The sequence below is a fragment of the Solanum verrucosum genome, unplaced genomic scaffold (assembly GCF_900185275.1).
Source record: "Solanum verrucosum unplaced genomic scaffold, falcon-dt-bn FXZP01000093.1, whole genome shotgun sequence".
In the NCBI taxonomy this organism is placed as follows: Eukaryota; Viridiplantae; Streptophyta; class Magnoliopsida; order Solanales; family Solanaceae; genus Solanum; species Solanum verrucosum.
The window spans coordinates 2,083,147-2,103,917 of NW_026020065.1; the positions used below are offsets into that span (position 1 = coordinate 2,083,147).

Genomic DNA, 20,771 nt, shown 5'->3' on the forward strand with positions numbered 1-20,771 from the left:
AAGTAGGAAAATACTTTTTTTGATTTTTGCATATTTGGTTAGTTCAATTTTTTTTAAAATGAGAAAAATGATTATTTTTTTTAATGAAAGTAGGAAAAATAATCACAAGTGATATTCCACATTGAGTCACCTTCCGACAACAACGAACAAGTTTTTTTTAAAATGAGGAAAATGACTTTTCATGAAAAACAATTTCATTCGCACCAAACACAACATTACTCCACATTTGGTTCGCAACAACTAGGGTTGCTCATGGGTCGGTTATTTGTAAAATCAAAATCAAACGAATTTAGTCAGTTTTTAATTATTAAAACCAAATTAAATATAATATACATTAATTGGTTTGGTTGTCATCATATTTTGTTTTGTTATTAATCATACATGAAAATAAAAAGAAACAAATAGTTAGCATTAAGAACTTCCTATCACTAAATTTACTATGAATAAAACTCCAAAATCCACCACTTTTAACCTATACAAAGAAGAGACAATGGTATTTTCAGTCCAACAAAAAACTATCATAGACACCTATATATATGAAACTAACAAGATAAATGCTCTTTTCTAGAAATTTTTTTCTTTCATAAATAACTATAAGTAAATAAATTTGATAAAAACATAAAATATGGGTTATGTATATATTAATTTATTCGTTTGGTTCAATTATTTCTTCAATTTTTTGAACATAATTAAATAAAATATTATCGATTTTAAAAATGTAAATCAAATCAAACCAAATTCAAACATAGTTGGTTTATTTAATTGGTTTTATTCGAATTGATTTTTATCAAAATTGTGATCATTTTGATAACCGATCGCCGTAAAGATTACTTTTTTATGATTCAACATTAAACTTATATTTTACTTTTCCACCTTATAAGTGCGTTTTGGTCATTCGAATAGAATTGATACATTATGTATGACTAATATTACTTTTTCTTTGATAATTGAATAATATAAAACATAAACTACTAGTCCATTAATTAATAGTAACAATATAGCGTTACTTAGCATTATGAATTTATTGTCTGAGCTACCAAACATCAAACAAATGTCAAAGGTGAATTTATGTGTCTATTTAACAGATCCCAATAACTAAAAGTGGATGAATTATGTGTGATGTGAGTAAGTGATATCTCACCTACTAATACTTCGTTTTGGTGATGACATTAAATGCAAATGTCAAAAATAGTTGCAACGAATTTATGTATCATTGAGATGTGTGCGGTTGATAAGGTCTCGTGTTCGAGATTTGGGTATGAAAAATCTTGATAAAAAGTGTTTCCTCTTGAATGAGGCTCACGCGATATGAATTCGAAATAGTCAGATTTCAATGCGAGTACTAGACACCGAATGAGAAACCAAAGAAATAAAAAATGTGTATCATTATTTGCATTGCCAAAAATTCACAAACCACTAGTTGCATTGCTTTATCTTTGGCTTTCAAATCTTATCCTTTTTCAGTACCTCTAACGTCAACTTCCAACCAGCTCAATAAATATTTATTTATGTTATGTTAAATTAAGTATGAACTTATCATCATTAAATGATTTAATAAAATATAAATATTTATTAAAAAAAAGGTCTATATATAAACAAATTATCATATCATTTTAGATTTGTTAAAAAAATTAAATGTGATTGTTTTTCAAACTTGCTCTCTCTTTTTGATGTTGTGTATTGTTTATTCGTAAATTGTGATCTAGAATAGCAATTGAATTCGTTTATTATAGTTTTAAAACACAAATTATAGTGAAAACAATAAGATTGGTAATGCTAAATTGCTTGTCTAAACTTGATCAAAGTAACGAATAAAAGTAAATTAATAAAAAAAGAAATTAAAAAAATAGAAATTTTTAATTTCTTTCCTATCGCAAATTAATTCTTCTCCTTTCATTAAAAACAGTTTTACTATTCGCCAAACACCTTGACTTTCAAAAAAACTACTCCCTCTGTCCACAATTGTTTGTCAGGGTAAGGTCATGCACACCCCTCAAGGAAAATTTAATACAAGGTGTAATTTGACTAATATAACCCTACTATACCAAGAATACCAAAAGTCCACATAACTTTTCAATTGAACTACACTATCATTAAGGGCATAATTGCAAAAAAATGACTAATTATTTCTTGATTGTTTAAATTGACAATTAATCTTGGACATCTATTTTTAATATACCTGCCAAACAATTGTGGACGGAAGTAGTAATATTTTTCTCAAAATAAATATTTTTAACTTTCTAAAGCAATATCGAACAAGCTCTAAGCAAAAAACAGAAGAAAGAAAAGTTATTTTCCTCTATTTGATAAAAAAATATTTTTCATTATACCAAACACTAAACAACCAAAGAAAATAATTTTCCGCGTTTTGATAGCACCGACTTTATCGTGTGACAAAGTAGAGAAATACTTATATATTTGCTTTGAGGGTCCTCAATAATTAGCCACTAATATAGCTCTAAAGTACAAAACTTCAATTTTCCATCTATATCAATTTAAGACAAAAACTACAAAAAATAAAATGAGACATTTCAATTAAATTTGACCCTATCCCTACTGCCAAAACAGGTACAATAGTCCATCAATATTCAATACCAATCAAATTAAAGACAAGAGCACATGCATTATATTTGTCTCGTTACGTGATCACCAATTATATATCTCCAACTCTTTTTTATTCTATTAAAAAAAATTAACATTTCAACAAACTCAATTCTCTTTTGAATATATAATCCAACACTCTATTTTTTCAAAAGTATATTATTACTAACTAACTTATAACAATTCTATTGATGACAATAAGAAAATTAATCAAAACTAGCAATTACAAAATGAAAATCGAAATAATAGACGACGAATCGCGATACTATATACACAAAATTTCATGTATGCCACGTTTGTAACGAAGAAAGGGAAATAGGAATGCTAATTAATAATATATGCATGTTTTTGCACATAAGTAGCTAACATTATAAAAAAAAAATGGTAAGAGGAACATACATTCATTTATGTACAGACTGAAACAAGAAGGCATGCTTTCACGTAGTGTCACGTCCTATCTTTTATGTTTGATGACTTTATTTATTTGTTTTTTTCTTTTTAATTCAAAATTTAGAAGCCAACATGTATAATTAATTTGGTGTTTAAAATTGCAAATAGGAAGAAAACTTTGAAGGATAATGTGAAAAGATTTTTGTAGAATCACAAAACTAATTCCTTGTTTTCTTATTGGAAGTTTATGGAAAAATAATGTTTTTGTAGTGTGTCCAGCTGTATTTTTCTCTTGTTTTTTTATTGGAAGTTTCACAACACTTCTTTCCGTGCATAATTATGAATTTTCAATTATTGACATAAGAGCAACGATAGCATTATATTTTACTCTATTTGTCCTTAATTACTTATTCATTTTTTTATTTATCCCTTTTTACTTATCCATTTTGACAAATCAAGAAAGAAAAAATTATTTTACGTATTATACCCTCAATTAATTAATTTTGAAAAAGTTAGAACTTCTTGAAAATTTTAAAATTTTAATTCATCCATTTCATAATTGCTAGGGGTAAAATGGTAAATTCATTATGACAATCATTATTTTCTTAATAGGTATGTCAATTCAATTCAAAAGTGGACAAGTAATTAGAGACAAAAGAAGTATGTTGTGTAAAGAAGATTCAACATTTGTTACCTATTATAAAAAAAAATATAACTGAACTTCTTTCCTTCCACCTAAATTCGTCCATGATGATCATGTAGAAATGTACTTTCAGCCTATGACTATGTGAGAAATATAAATTGCACTAGGCAAACTCATGTGACTGAATAGTAGACGATGATTGAATTTGATCTCAAGTCTCCTACCTGGGACCCACCTCCCAAGTCCCAACCACTCAACTATGCCCTTGCGTGCAATGTGCTAATTACCCTTTTTTATCCTTGTGCTTTGCTCGAGTTTTGTTTCTTGATTCAATATTATTTTGAAATAATTAATAACATTATATTACTCATTCGTTCAAAACTCTTTTTTTTTTAAAAAAAAAAATGGAATTGGGGAGGAAATTGTAATATGGAAAATTAAATTCTCATCAAAAAGGTAGAAGTTCAGATAGTCAATCAACTAAGTGTTAAAATTTTCTATGATTCGTTCAAAACTCAAACATGCTTACAAGTAGAATTACTACAATATATATGTCAAACACTCCAAAGTCAAAAATTGGAAGTCAAACATACATATTTTGGTGTTGACAATTGCAACTAGGACGAAAACTATGGAGGATAGTGGGAAAAGATTATTGATAACTCAATCATAGAGTTCCCACCCGAGCAATAAATATACCGTGGACACTTGATCAAGTTTCATCGTGAAATAAGAGTTTTTATTTTAAAAGAAACAAAATAATATTTGAAAATTAAGGTTTTTTCTAATGTTTTATAAGTAATTTGGACTGAAAACGTTTTTTTTAAAAAAATTCTTGAAAATTTTGAAATATCAAAAAACATAATTTTCAGAATTCAACCTCGAAAAAAGTGAAAAAATCCATAGCCAGAAAAACACCTTTCTTTATGTTCATATTCTTGTCATTTTTTTTAAGTGATCGTGTAGAAATGTGCTAAATTTTTTACTCCTCGTGCTTTGCCGTTTTAATATATAAAAAAATGGATTAAGGAACCTACATTCGTTTATGTAGAGATTACTGAAAAAGGAATTAAGAACAAAGCATGTTTACACGTTGTGTCACGATATAACTTTTACTAATCTAACAAAATTTTGCTAATAAAAAACACTATACTAATTATTGTTTGGTTTTCTGTTTTGTTTAAATTTTATTTTTTAATTCAAAAAAAGGAAAACCGTCCAAAATTGCCTATTTCCGAAATGGTCTACTTTTTGTCCTCTATTAAAAGTTTTTTTTTTTTTAACCTGACGTCTGATATTCATATTAGAGCCAAATTAAATTTAGAGCCGCGTCCGATATTTATATTGAAGCCAAATTAAATTCAGATTCACGCAGAAAAGTCTCACGTTAGGAGGTAAAGTGTTCCCTAACAAAGGCGATTTCGTACCCAAAAAATGCAGAAATACTTGTCACTCCACCACAACCCTTGTTGGTGTCCTCTATTAAAAGTTGGGGTCAATTGCACACTTATTGTTATAAAATTGACGCGCAAAATAATTTACTTTTACCATTTTTCATTAATGACGTTAAAAAATAAAAGGTAAACACGCATGAAATTAAAAAGGTTTAAATTTGTCCAAACATGAAAAAAAATTTTGAACACACATCAAAGATAAATTAAAGTAAACATCAGCATCACCAGACACCACAATAATATCAACAACAATAACAACAACAAAAAATACCAGAATAAGTAAAACAAGGAACAAAATGTTCGATTTTCTGCAATTAACTAATAAATGAACTATTATTTAAAGTAGAAGTTGTATAAGAAAAAACTCAAAATGTATTTTTATTTGGGAGTGAGTTAAAGGAAAATGGGAGAGGAGGTTCTCGTAAATAAGAGTAAAATATATAGATCGAGTTGATTTGTGTTTTTCGAATATCAAATCAAATCATTTATGTCGATTTTTTAAGTTCATAAACTAAATCAAACTAAACTAATTAAAGTTGAATTTCAACTTCAAGTTTTTTTCGAACACAAAGTTGATCAATATGTTCCACAATTCAAATTGTGTGTTAACAAGATCCATTACAATTTAATTCTTTTTATTTTTTAAGCATGTCCAATTATTTTAATTTATTCTCTTGTACGTTTTATATTGTTTGAAATATTTTTTTAGGTGATTTTTTTTATCTATTCTAACTTTGGTAGATAGAGTTATCTGATATATGTTGCTGATGAAATGTGACATAGTTCTCATAAAATTAATCAAGATGGGCAAAAGTAATCTAAACAGATAATAAAAAATTAATTCACGATGATAATAATTTCGTTCAAGTATCACAAAAATTCACTGATCAAAATTTTATAACAAATCATCCAACTTTACCCTAAAGAATCACAATAATCACTAAACAATTCTTTCCTAATAAAACAATATACTACTATTTAACTTTGCTCAATTATGTCATAAAATATCTCTTTAATTTTATCTTCTCCTAATGACTTTATATGATACCTTCTTTCTTTTTAATTGGGGGAGGACGAATTGGGGAATGGGAGGGGAGAAAATTATAACATGGAGAATTGATTTTTTATTAAAAGTGAATATTCATATAATCAACTAATTAACTGAATTGTTAAGATTCTTCAATTTTATGTAATATTTCAGCAAAATTAACGATGTTTTCATTTATAGAAAATAATTTAATAACTTTATGATAATAAAAAATATTGAGTAATATTTCAATTGTCATTCGATAATCGTTTGGTGTGAGGAAAAATAAATAGTTTTGGGATAAAAATAGTTCAAAGATAAAAAAAAATTGTTGTCTTGTTCAATTGTTATGTTTGAGATAATTTATCCTACCATTTATACCATAGTAATGAGATAAATTATCTTATATACATGCTGAAATAAGTTATCTCAAAATAACTAATTCCAAAATATTTCTGAAATAACTTATTCTCAACCAAACGACTTAATTCAAAAATCAACAAACTTTTTGGCGTAATGATTGAAAATGCAAATGTATTGATCGTAGTCAAAAAGAAGATGAAATATGTTTGTTTATTTTGGTGGCTTTTAAGCAAATAATATTTGATTGTGACATAAGTTTATAAAATTAATTGAAAGCTTCTACTGTTTGATTAAATTATTTTCACGGAACCCATTTAGGGTATATCTTTTTTCTAAAAGTAAGTTTATTATTTTAAGCTATGATTGAATAGACGCCTTTATTTAGAACAAGATTATCAAATGATGATTTTCTATAATTAATATCACTCACATACTAATTGATTTCCTCTAGCAAATAAAATATGAACAGGAATTCTAAGTCATTTAGATTTTTTATTTTATATAAATATATATATATATATATTAATTTAAGTTTTGTCTTAGTTTATATTGAAATAAGTTTTCTAGTTTTAATTTAATTCGATTTTTTAGTATTATAAATAGGGTCTGTCACATACTTTTTCTGTCCAACAATAGTTGTTCACTATGTTATTTTAGGATGTCCAACAATACTTGTTAACTTTACGAAATTAATGGATAATTTTATACTTAGTTCATAATATACTCTAATCATTGATTATAATCAATTCTCTATTACATTTTTCAATATATTGTATTTATTATATTCAAAGAGTGATATAGTAAAACTATTCTTTTATTTATAATTTCTTAATTTCTTAAGAGGTGGGTAAAGTTCAGTGGACAACTATTATTGGAGTATTTTCTTATGATAAGATTGAAGAGATTTTGAGTTATCAGGTAAAACCTCTTACTTCTTCTATATTCTCTCTAACTTAATACATATACAAATTTGTAATATATATATATTTAAATATGTCAATTCACATATACAAAGTAACAAAACTAAGAAGTTGATATTTTATTTTTCATAGCATTCATATCATATACTCTTACGGGGTGAAAATATTGATTAAAAATAAGAAAATAATTCTATTCTATTTTATATAATTTTGATTATATTTTCGATTTTTAACGTATAAGGAAAGAGCTAATAAAGTCAAATTAATTAACACTCCAAACTATGATAATACAGAGTCTAAAAATAGCTCTTAGATTCATATAACTATAACTCAACTAATTATAGAAAACAGTTTGATTCCAACTCAAATTAAGAATGACATTTAGCGTAATTTTTGTTTTTAACATAAATAAATACTAATCAAAATAAATTAGTGTGCCACGTGGCAAATAATAATTTCAAGAAGACAGAAATGCCCCGGTAAGAGCGCTGGGCTAAAAGTCCCATGTTCCGCGGCTCAATATTCCATTTCCGTGTCTGTCGGTGACGTGCAATATAGTAATTCTACACAATTTCAAGGGTATTATCGACAATTGTTAATATCAATTTCAGATAAACAGCTTTTTTTTAATAATTTTTTCAGTAGAAACTTTTTTGTATCATAGTTGGAATCTTTCTTGTTCATGATTTTTCATTGTCTATATACCGTAAGCTTATCATTTTCCTTGTTATACTTTTGTGCTGCCTAAAAGCTTTGACAAACTTGGCTCTGCTTTTTCATGAAGCTTTATTACTTGTAAGTTTCACTATATTTATTTAGCTTTTTTTCATTATATTTTTATTGAAAAAGAAGTTGTAGTAGTACTACTTATTATCTTGTTTCAAGAATTGGGTATTTATTGATTTCTATTGTTTGTCAGAAACTTAATGTAAAGATTTAATCTTTTTTACTAGTAGGTGAGTTTTTTCAAGATTCTTGGTGGGTTTGTACAGTTCTTGCTGTTGGTGTCAAAGATTTGAGGGAAAAGGTGAAGCTTTTTATGGTTCTTGGTTGTTTTGTTGGAGTTTGGTGAGTTGGTGTCAACATTGACAAGATGTTTTCATCTCAGATGCCTGAGAAAGCTGGAAATTTTGGGTGGGGTATGAGGTCTAATAACCCCAAAGTTCAATGGTGGTTTAAGCTATTGACAATGGGTGTTTTTCTTGGAATCTTGATTGTGTGGGGGATTGATGGTGTTAGTGTGGGTAGTTTTCAGAGAGATTTTGTTTTGTTGAAGGTTAATAGTTCAAGAAAGTTTAGTCCTGGCTTTAAAGATTTCAGCTTTACTAATATTTCTTTAAGACCTCATTCTGTAAATACTCAACAGAATTTGAATCGAGATTTTACCCGAAAAAATCTTGCTCCTAAAGTTGAACCTCAACCAGTTAATTTGACTGAAAATCAAGGTAATGCCCCTGATTTCAGTCTTGAAATGGTGTCGAATAAGGAACTGGAACGGGTAGAGGATTCAAGACCAGGAGTTTTTAGGTGGATTTCAGCTGAATTAGAGGCAAACTATTCGTCGAATCTTCTTAGGAAGTGGTTGGCTCCTGGTGGCGAGCCATGTAGGGATTCAAGAACTGTGGATGTAAATATTCCTGCTTTGGATGGTCGTGAGAATATTGAGTTGTCAACTGGGGATATTCATGAGTTTGTTTTTCATGCATTGGATGATTCTGGGAAACCCCATTGTTTGGGTGGTGATTATTATGAAACTGATATTTCTGGTGTAACATGGAAGTCTAGACCTCCTATTAAAGATTTTGGCAATGGTACTTATCAGTTTTCCCTGCAAGTCCACCCTGATTTTGCTGGAGATTACAATCTTACAATTATCCTACTATTTCGACATCATGAAGGCTTGAAGTTTTCGCCTGTAAGATTTGCATTTGACAAGGTTCTGCGCGTGATCCCAATCAGATTCTCCAAGTCCTCTGTTGATTTACCTGAAATATCTCAATGCAAGAAGTCAGATCTTGTTAGAGATGTTTGGTCTGGTCGATGGACTCGTCATGCCAAGAATGATAGCTGTCCAATTAGCAGAGATGGGAGATACAGATGCCAAGAACCAAATTTTCCATGCCAAAAACCATGGTGTGATGGTCTATTGGGATCCTTGGAGAGCAATGGTTGGGTATATTCAACACATTGTTCATTCAAGATGTTCTCAAGTGAAGAAGCATGGAATTGTTTGAACGATCGTTGGATTTTCTGGTGGGGTGATTCGAATCATTGTGACACAGTGAGAAACATCCTTAATTTCATTTTAGATGTGAATGATATAAAGGACGTCCCAAGAAGATCTGATTTGAACGTCACCAACCCGAGGAATCCATCACAAACAGTTCGATTTACCAACATTTTCAATGGGCATCATAACCAAACAGGCAATTATCAAGGCTTGAATTCATTGAGAGATGCTGGCTATAGAGAACTTTTGAAAGGCTACTTCTCTGGACATGCTGTTCCAGACACTATAATCATGAATTCAGGCTTACATGATGGAGTGTATTGGCCTAATGTTAGGCATTTTATTGAAGGTGCTGACTATGCTGCATCATTCTGGGCTGAGGTATTTAATGGGGTAAGGCAGAGAGGGTTGACACCGCCCGAAGTCATATATAGGACCACAATTACCACTGGTGGATATGCTAGACAATTAGCATTCAATCCAAGTAAAATGGAGGCCTTCAATGGGGTAGTCTTGGATAAGTTTAGGGCATATGGTTTAGTTGATCGCGTCATTGATGATTTCGACATGACTTATCCATGGCACTACGACAACAGATGCAATGACGGGGTGCATTATGGCCGTGCTCCTGCCAAGTTGAAGTGGAGGGATGGCCAGATTGGGCACCAATACTTTGTGGACGTTATGCTTGGTCACGTGCTGATCAACACGTTATGTGCAAGATAGAAGATGGCGAGCTACCTTCTGAGATGCACAGCTAACTTCAAGCAATTGATGGTGCATTTGAAGCTTGGCTGCTAAAAATTTTGCAAGTTATATTCTTGATCTCTTTTTATGTATTTTACTGTCATTATGTTTTCTGGATTTTCTGTCACGTTGTAGGCCAATACTAGAGGTTGTATAGGTGAATACTATAGAATAGTGTTTATATTTCATTTTTGAGCTTCTTGTAGTCCTATTTGTTTGGACTAGTGTAAGATACAATGAATATTACCATTACCATTTACTCCATTCATTTATTTACTTCTTTCTTTACCCCTTCAAATGAAAACAAAATCCATGTTGTGCTTTAGAGTTGATGGCTAAAATATGGGATGGTAAGCACCTTCACGTCCAACATAAGGTTGTGAAGAGCAAAAATGTGGGAGCTTTTAGGGACGAATACAATAGAAGATGACTAAAGTATTCCTAAATTTTCACGGTTTTGCGAGTTTCATATTTGATTCTTCTCTGCTAGATTCAACTCTTTCTTTTGAACTTGCTCATCAGTGCCCTCATTAGTATGTTGATTATCCATGTTCTTGTTGTTCCTAGTATTCATGGTTATTGAAGTTTGGTTTGGACATATAATTTGGATTTCTTAAGTTATATTTTTCTTAGTGGGAGTTTAGACATGCAATTTGGGATCATGATTTCATAATTCTCCAAGAGCAGGATTTGAGATTCCAAATTGTGATTTCAATTTTTTGTAAAATGTAAACTTTGAGCCATAAGTTTATATTTTGTAAGAAAGACTCATCATTTTAATTTGCAAAAAATAATAATTCAGGTTCGGTGTGAAGAGATTGTTTTTACCATGTAAAAAGAGATTATATTAAAGAATTGTTAGTTACTACTATTGTTGACTAGTGAATCTTAACAAAATTCTCTGTATTTGATAGTTTGTAATTTGAAACATAAAAAAATGGAGGGATATGTGATTTATCAATGCGGTGCCTTAGAATATTTCAATATCTTGCTTATAAACTATGTTTTGCTCATTTTAATTATTGTAATATTATTTGCTGACACTCGTACTAAAAAGACTGAATGATATATTTGGTTGAAGGTTTAGTTATTTACTTGGAAACTAAAGATCAATTCCCAATTTTTTTAATAATCACCCATATTCTAAAAAATCTAGATTGTCCCAATTGGAATATTTGTTGTTATGTTGGAAGTTTTTCACCTTTGGACAAGTTACTTTCACCCATTGTTTTGTTTCTGTCTTCTCATTCACCTTGTGAATTATTGTCAGCTTTATCAGAATCCCCTGTACTATCCTCATATGTTTGCCGTTTAATTAGAAGAGAAGAGTGGATAAGAGTTTTTAACCGCAAAAACGGTACAGTTAAATTTATATAATCAGTATATACGCATTCAATTGGTCGAAATTGATGGAACATTAAACAAAACAAATGTTATGATATTAAGTAAAGTCTAAAGTTTTAGAATTTACAACAAATATTCCAACGGCATCATCTTCTATGAGTGTTAATTGAAAACTAATTGTGAAGTAGTGATTGCAATTTGCAAACACAATTATCATATTTAGTATAAAAAAAGAAGATAAAAGTTTTTATTCTCTTTATGCAAACGATATTTGATTGTGACATCACAATAATGAAAGCTTCTGCTCTTTTTCTAAATAATTTTCAAGAGATTCATATAGGTATTTATATCTTTTCTAAAAGTGAATCTATTATTTTTAGTTATGATTGGTATCACACCTTTATTCGGAATAATAAAGACGATCAAATGATAAATTTGTATAAGAAAATTGACGTATTAATTAATTTACCTTTTTATTTATAATTTATTTGTGTGTAGTACGTTGAACGAAATAAATATTATAAAGGTATCGTCTTTAAAACACTTGAGCTAGACTATGACATTTGTGCAAAATAGTACTCCAATGGCTCCTACCTGGCATTCTTTGCTCATCAACTTTGTATCATCTCTATGAACTTGGACAAATTTGAATGTGTATAAATATCTTTCTATTTTATAAATGAGATAATAAAATTTTATTTTTTTAGTCTGATCATATACGTAGCACAAGTTATGTAATATTGAAAATAAATTTAATTTAATAATTCTCTAATCAAATGCATTTAACCAAATAAAAAGTAGGAAAATCAACATAAAACTCAAATTAAAATAGTTATGTAAGTATGATCAAGATACATGCTCTCTAATCAAGTGCATTTAACACTAAATAAGATGTACAAATAGGAACATATATATTAGACAACATACAAAACATTTCTGATATTTATCAAAGATTATGGCAAAAAGTTAGTCTTTTTAAACCAATAAGGTGAAAAAATTTCAAGATTCTTGGTGGGTTGTGTTGTTCTGTTGTTGGATTTTGGTAGATTGGTGTCAGCATTGGTAATGTCTGAGAAATCTGCAAATTTTGGATGGGTTATGAGGTCAAATAGCACCAAGATCCAATGGTGGTTTAAGCTATTGACGATGAGTGTTTTTCTTGGAATCTTGATTGTGTGGGAGATTGATAGTGTCAGCGTGGGTAGTTCAGGGAAGTTTAGTCCTACCTTTAAAGATATCAAATTTACCAATATTATCGAATATTACAATTCTTGGTTAAATACTTACCAGAATCTGGCTCCTGATTTCAGTCTTGAGATGGTGACAAATTTGTCCAACAAGGAACAAACTTCAAGTCCAAGAGTTTGTAGGTGGATTTCAGCTGAATTAGAGGCAAACTATTCATCGAATCTTCTTACCAAGTTGTTGGATCCTGGTGGTGAGCTGTGTAAGGGATCAAGAACTGTGGATGTAAAAATCCCTGCTTTGGATGGTCGCGAGAACGTTGAGTTGTCAACTGGGGATATTCATGAATTTGTAATCCATGCATTGTATGATTCAGGGAAACCTCGTTGTTCGGGTGGTGATTATTTTGAAACTGATATTGCTGGTGAAACATGGAAGTCTAGACCACCTATTAAAGATTTAGGCAATGGTACTTACCAGTTTTTCTTGCAAGTCCATCCTGATTTTTCAGGGGATTACAATCTTACAATCATCTTACTATTTCGACATTATGAAGGCTTGAGGTTTTGGCCTGAAAGATTTGCATTTGACAAGGTTTTACGCGTGATCCCAATAAAATTCTCCAAGTCTGCTGTTGAATTACCTGAAATATCTCAATGCAAGAAGTTAGATCTTGTTAGAGATGTTTGGTCTGGTCGATGGACTCGTCATGTCAAGAATGATAGTTGCCTAATTAGCAATGATGGACGTTATAGATGCCAAGAACCAAATTTTCCATGCCAAAAACCATGGTGTGATGGTCCATTGGGGTCCTTAGAGAGCAATGGTTGGGTATATTCAACACATTGTTCATTCAAAATGTTCTCAAGTGAAGAAGCATGGAATTGTTTGAAAGATCGTTGGATTTTCTGGTGGGGTGATTCGAATCATTGTGATACAGTGAGAAACATTGTTAATTTCATTTTAGATGTGAATGATATAAAGGAGGTTCGAAGAAGAAGTGATTTGAACATCAGCAACCCAAAGAATCCATCACAAATAGTTAGATTTACTAGTATTTATAACGGGCATCCTAATGCGACAGGGAATAATCAAGGCTTGAATTCGTTGACAGATGCAAACTACAGAGAACTATTGAATGGGTACTTCTCGGGGCATGTTGTTCCAGACACTATAATCATGAATTCGGGCTTACATGATGGACTACATTGGTCTAATATTAAGCAATTCATTGAAGTTGCCGGCTATGCTGCATCATTCTGGGCTGAGGTACTTAATGGGGTACGACAGAGAGGGTTGAGACCCCCCGGAGTGATATATAGGACCACAATAGCTACAGGGGGATTTGCTAGAATATTAGGATTCAATCCAAATAAAATGGAGGCCTTTAATGGGGTAGTGTTGGATAAGTTTAAGGCATATGGTTTGGTTGATCATGTTATTGATGATTTCGACATGACTTATCCATGGCACTATGACAACAGATGCAATGACGGGATGCATTATGGTCGTTTTCCTGTCAAGCAGAAGTGGATGGATGGTCAGATTGGACACCAATACTTTGTGGACGTTATGCTTGGTCACGTGCTGCTCAACGCGTTATGTGAAAGATAGAAGGTGGAAAATGGTGACGCTAAGTGCTCACATTGGCTATAGTTTTATTCTGAGATGCATCCAACTTCAAACAATTGATGCAGTAAATTTGGTGATATTTTTGCATTTTATATCGTTATGTTTTATGAATTTTCTTCCAAGTTGTAGGTCATATATAGTATAGGGCAATATTTGTGTCTTTTTAAGCAAAGGACTTAAAATACGTTATTTTAACAAGTACGAATTGATTGATTGTACATTTCTTTCTTTGATTTCTCTTTAGATTTTACGTTGTTAGCTGACGTAGAAGTAAAATTAAGCTATAATGAACTACATCAAAGAATCACAATCTATGAATGTATCTATTACAAAAATTGGAGAAGCTTACTTTTTTCTGTTTTGAAATACATGAGTCCTTCTATAATTCTAAAGATATACAACTTTTCAGAAATAATTTGCATAGGTGTGTCCTTTTTTATTTATTAAAGGGAAAATGGTCTGATATACCCCTCAACTTTGCTATTTGGAGCTGATATGCCCTCGTTATGAAAGTGGCTCATATATACCCTTACCGTTATACAAACGGCTCACATATACCCCTACCGTTACAAAATGAGCTCACATATACCCTTCATTTAACGGAAGTGAAAAAATTAATTTTAAACTTATAATTTTTTTTAAAAATCATTTAGGGGTATATAGGATTCTTCTAGCAAAGTTCAAGGTATATTTCAATATTTTTCATACATAAATTATTTTTTGACTTCTTTGATTTTCATTATTTTAGTTTCTTATTCTTATTTTATTTTTTTCTTTCATTCTTTAGTGTAAAGAAAAAATTTTAAAACTATTTTTTTGTGGCTATATTATAATTTAAAACAATTTTTTTTTGTCTATATTGTAATTTAATTTTTGTATTTGAAGAAAAAAAATTGGTCATCTATAATAAGTTTTACAAGAATATTAGTGAAACATAAATAAATTTGACCATCAAAATAATAAATCTAAATTAGTCATTGAAACAAAAAAATATGTTTGAGGAAGATTAAATATACCCGTATGGGATTATAGTTTTTTTATAAAAAAAATAATAAAAAATGAAACTAAAATTATTATTTTTTCATTTCCGTTAGAGGGAAAGGGTATGTGTGAGCCATTTGTATATAAGTAGGGGTATATATGAGCCACTTTCATAACGAGGGGTATATCAACTCTAAATGACAAAGTTGAGGGGTATATTAGACCCTTTTCCCTTTATTAAATATATATGTAGACATTGAAATTTTGTTGGATTATAACAAACGTGTTCAATTCGAATTGAAATTCTACAAGGTGTGTTCCATTTCAATTAGGATTCTTGGAGGTTTAACTCAACCTTAAATCCTAGTTCATAATTAAGGATCCCTTAAAAAAGGCATCTCGAATATTTCGCAAATTTATGGAATATTCATAAAAAGAACACATTTTGATTCGAGAAATACGTCACTAACGGCTCTCGAATCATGGATAAATATTATGAGAAGAAAAATCTAAATGCAGAATTGTACCTGTACAATTTATCAATAAAATATTCATATTTCTTCATATATTTTATTTATGATTACAATTTATTTTTTGCCACTTTTTAAATTTATTTCAAACAATATATAAATTCAAATTGTACATTCATTCTTTGATTTCTGCTTTAGATTTTATGTTGTTAGCTGACGTAGAAGCAGAATTTAGCTATAATAAAAATGCAAAGAGAGATTGAGATTGTATGTTTTGAATTGGATTCTTGTTAGTTCATTATTTTCTCTAGTTTATGAATTATCAAAAAGTTGGTAGAATAAAACAAGGAAATTGAAAGGGAGAGGGCTATTCCAAAGTTTGCAGAATCATTGAATTCGTTTCACTAATCTAATAGTGGATTCACATGTATATAAACACGAACTACATCAAAGAATCACAGTCTATGAATGTATCTATTACAAAAAATTGTTCACTTTTTGGAGAAGAAATCTTCTTTGGAACTTTACAAGAATTGGAGAAGCTAGCTTTCTTTTTATGTTTTGAAATGCAGGAGTCCTTTTTATAATTCTAAAGAGAAACAACTTTTGAGAAATAATCTGCATAGTTGTGTCCCTTTTATTTATTAAATATTTATGTAGAAATTAAAATTTGATGGGACTATAACAGACGTGTTCAATTCGAGTTGAGATTCTATAAGGTGTGTTCAATTACAATTAGTATTCTTGGAGCCTTAACTCAACTTTTAACCCTAGTCCATACTTATATAAGGGTCCCTTACAAAATGCATCTTGAATATTTTGCAAATTCATGTAATATTCATAAAGAAGAATCTAGTTTGAGAAATACGTCACTAACGGTCCTCGAATTATGGATAAATCTTATGAAAAGAAGAATCTAGGAAGCCTCGAATCATGGATAAATCTTATGAAAAGAAGAATATAAGGAGGAACATAATTGTACCCGCACTATTTATTAATAAAATATTCATATTTCTTCATATATTTTATTTATAATTACAATTTATTTTCCGTCACTTTTAAAATTTATTTCAAACAATATTTAAATTCAAATTGATCCATATGAATAGACCTGAATCTAATTCTATCATCTCCATGAAGTTAATTTTTATCTTTACCCTCTTCTCACCGACGTTCCCTCTCTTCCCAGTTCAAAGTCAATGTCCACTTGACTTTAAATTCTAGATGTGAGTTGAATTTTCAATTTAGTTCAAACTTTTTGGTCCCAAAAATCATTTTTATGGAAAAGATAAATCATGTGTTGTCTAATATATATTTGTCAAAATCAAAAACATGTTTCCCTACATAAATGACTTATGAGTGTGTTTTGTGGGTTCTACCTCCAAAAATTTCAATATTGATGTTACTTATTTACAAATTTTGAATTCAAACTACTTTAGAGTTTCGTGTGAATCTTTTATAGAATTTTCAAATTTAATTTCTTTATAGTATTCCTATAGGTTTCTTATATATTTATAGGAGTAATAAATGTACAAAATTTTGAATAAGTTTATTTGTAAGTTTAATTTAAATTTAGTATCAAAATTTGAATGACAAAAATATAATGTCACATCCTAGTGATCTAAGGGATATATACTCAATACTCCCAACTCAACAATAACAACCACATACCCAGAGTAGTCCCACAGATTGGGTCTAAAGCGAGTAAAATCTACGTAGATTTTACAAAGGTGAGGTAGAGTCGTAGAGAGGTGTATTTCGATAGATACTTAGCTCAAGACAAAAATAATTTTAAAAAAGACATAATGAAAATACAAGAGACAATATAAAATAACAAAAATGATAGATGATACCAGAAAAGTACTACAACAATAATTCTATAATCGAACTATACGAAATAATAGATAGTTACATAAATCGAAAAACAAAAAGGTACAAGAGTAGTACTTCGCCTACTAGTAAGAGAAGCAAGCCAATACACTCCTACTTACTAATAAACAAGACTCCACTTCGAGGTAATACTCGAATGGATTTTATTTTATTTTAAAAAAAAAGGGAAACAAGCCAATACACTCCTACTTACTATATAGATTCACTCATACCTAATAACCTTCTACCCTAATTCTTGTCCTCTACACCTTCCTAACTATGGTCATGTCTTTGGTAAGCTGCAATTATACACTTCATGTTCTGTCTAATCACCTCTCCCCTAAACTTCTTCGATCTACCTCTGCCTCTTTTGAATCCGTCTATAGCCAACCTCTCACGCCTTTACACTAGGACATTCGTGCAATTCTCATCACTTGCCTGAACCATCTTAATCCCGCTTCTCGCATCTTGTATTCCACCGAAGTCACTCCCATTTTGTTTCTAATATCTTCATTTTTATTCCCTAGCATACTCATACAACATCACAACATCTCATCTCCATGACGTCCATCTTTTGAATGTGATAATTCTCGATTGATTAACATTTGTTCCATACAACATAGTTGGTCTAACCACCACTCTTTATAACTTGCCTTTAAATTTACATGACACCTTCTAATCACACAAATTAAAAGTCCAAATATGAACCTCCATTTCATCTGTCACGATTCGAGCCTACACCCTGGACGTGACCGGCACTCGAGAACCATTGCTGGTCCCCAAGTGAACCCTCATCCTGACTGACTACAAGCGGAAAACTGATTCAAGCATATAAAGCTTAAAACTGAATAAAATTCATGAAACTGAAATACAAACTTTAAGTCCAAAGAAACCTCTGTATAATAAAATATATACAACTCGCCATAAAAAGGCAACTTTAGTCTTTAAAACATTTGACAAAATAAATGAAGACTTCTAAAACTCTACTGTCTATCTATGAAGCCTCTAAATGACAATGATGGAAGTCGGGACAAGACCCACGACCTCCTAACAATTGAAAGTAAATGGAATCCTCCGGAAGCAAAGAGACTCACCATAGCTAACTCGAACTCCATGTGACATCAACGAAGCTCCTGTTGATGATCCTGAATACCTGGATCTGCATCATGAGAAGATGCAGGCCAAATGGCTCAGTACGTGGAATGTACGAGCATGTAAGAGGAATTCTAAAGCATAACATAAGCTTGAAACTTGATACAAAGGAAACATACTTACCTCTTCTCAAACTTACTTAACTCAAAAGTATTCAAGGATAAGATACTCAACTCAGAGATTAGATACTTAACTAAAAGATATGATATTCAACTCTGGGTACTCAACTCTGGAAACTCAATTTTGAATACACAACTCAATATGACTGAACTCATTTCAATATAAAGCAATTTTAAAACAAGTGCAATATAAAGAAACAAACTGTTTAAAAACATGCTGTCAACTCTGTGTGTATGCAATGATACAACATAACTCTGAAATATATGTAAAAATACAAATAATTGTGTATATAAGAATACAATAACTTTTGTGGGAGTTTCTCTAACCAACAACCATCACTTAAGAGCTATAGTGATGATACAACACTTTACCTCGCACTGCCAAGGACCATCCTATACCTTGCCATTAGTATAGGACCTTACTTAACTTAGTGGATCCACTAGCTTAACTTACGTGATCATCTAAAAAGTATGACCCGTTAAATTCCATGTTGGCCACATAGTTCTTATGGAGATTTGAGTTAATATGAACTCGCGTCCCCAATTCGGTGCTCAATACTACTCCCAAAATATACTTTAGCTCATATGTGTTTTAAACACCTTTTTCTTTGATTTGAGATAATTGCTCAAAGCTTAGCCCAAAAGCTTTTTTGGAATCGATGTTCCCTTTACTGAAAACTAGCCCAAAGGCTTTTTTGGAAATCATAGTTCCTTTCTTGCTCAAATGTGAAAACATTTATAAACTTCTTTGGGAATACTTAGTTCCCTAATAACTTTTGAGAAATGAACTCAACTCTTTACTCTTTGCTTAACTTGAAACTTTCATGAATTAGGGACATGAATGACTCAATGCAAGGTTTTCAATAACCATAGATAGAACTCAATACTTGGAACTTAAGAACTTTAATGATACTATTCATTTAAAGAATGCTCAACTCAAAAGGTTCATGCGGAATTATAAGCATGAACTTCTTAACTCAAGAACTCAAAGATACTTCTCAAAAGGGCTTAGGAACTCAACACTTAAAGGCTTAAAACTTGAAGATACCACTTCTCTGAAAGATGCGCAACTTACGAAGTTCATGCGGAATTATGGGCATGAAACAACTCGACTCGATGATCTACATAACAACATGGACTCATGTATACGACGCTTCTCATTCTCTCACTTACTTTCTCAGAACTTAGTTCAAATCGATAGTTGATCTCAAAGGATTCACAATTGAACTCAAAGGCTTACTTAAACTTTACTCTTAACTCTCTCTTGAATGTGAATTATGAATTCAATAGTTTTGGTTCATGATATGAAGGATCTCATGATGACAAAGTAGATTCATGAATACATTCTCTTCATCCTCATACTCACTTTCTCGAGTCTTGAAACAACTCTCAAACTTGACTCTCAACTCTACCTTGAATTTGATTTATGAATTAAAGGTTATGATCATGTTAGGTGTTTAGAAGTAACTTAGAGTAGTTAGAATCGAAAAGGAGTGAAGGTGCACTTTAAACGAATTCAAACGGGGCAACCGACGACAAATTGGATGGGGCAGGCGACCCTGGCGCTATGGGTGGCCTAAACTTTAGAGGTGGGTTTGGGGCGCTCTGGCAGGCGCATCGCGCCAGGCCCCAACCTAGAAAATT

The 20,771-nt window shown here is 30.8% G+C and overlaps 3 protein-coding genes across 3 annotated transcripts in view; 2 read left to right on the plus strand and 1 right to left on the minus strand.

The window, feature by feature from the left end:
* LOC125823662 (uncharacterized) overlaps positions 1-20,771 on the minus strand; it is a 608,951-nt gene that overhangs the window by 142,202 nt on the left and 445,978 nt on the right. The gene's annotated exons all lie outside the window — the stretch shown is intronic.
* Positions 8,135-10,557, plus strand: LOC125823636 (uncharacterized). Its single transcript, XM_049502981.1, has 2 exons — positions 8,135-8,193; positions 8,352-10,557. The coding sequence occupies exon 2, from the start codon at positions 8,492-8,494 to the stop codon at positions 10,352-10,354; it is 1,863 nt and encodes a 620-aa protein (XP_049358938.1). The 5' UTR covers positions 8,135-8,193; positions 8,352-8,491; the 3' UTR covers positions 10,355-10,557.
* Positions 12,785-14,518, plus strand: LOC125823638 (uncharacterized). Its single transcript, XM_049502984.1, has one exon. The coding sequence runs from the start codon at positions 12,785-12,787 to the stop codon at positions 14,516-14,518; it is 1,734 nt and encodes a 577-aa protein (XP_049358941.1).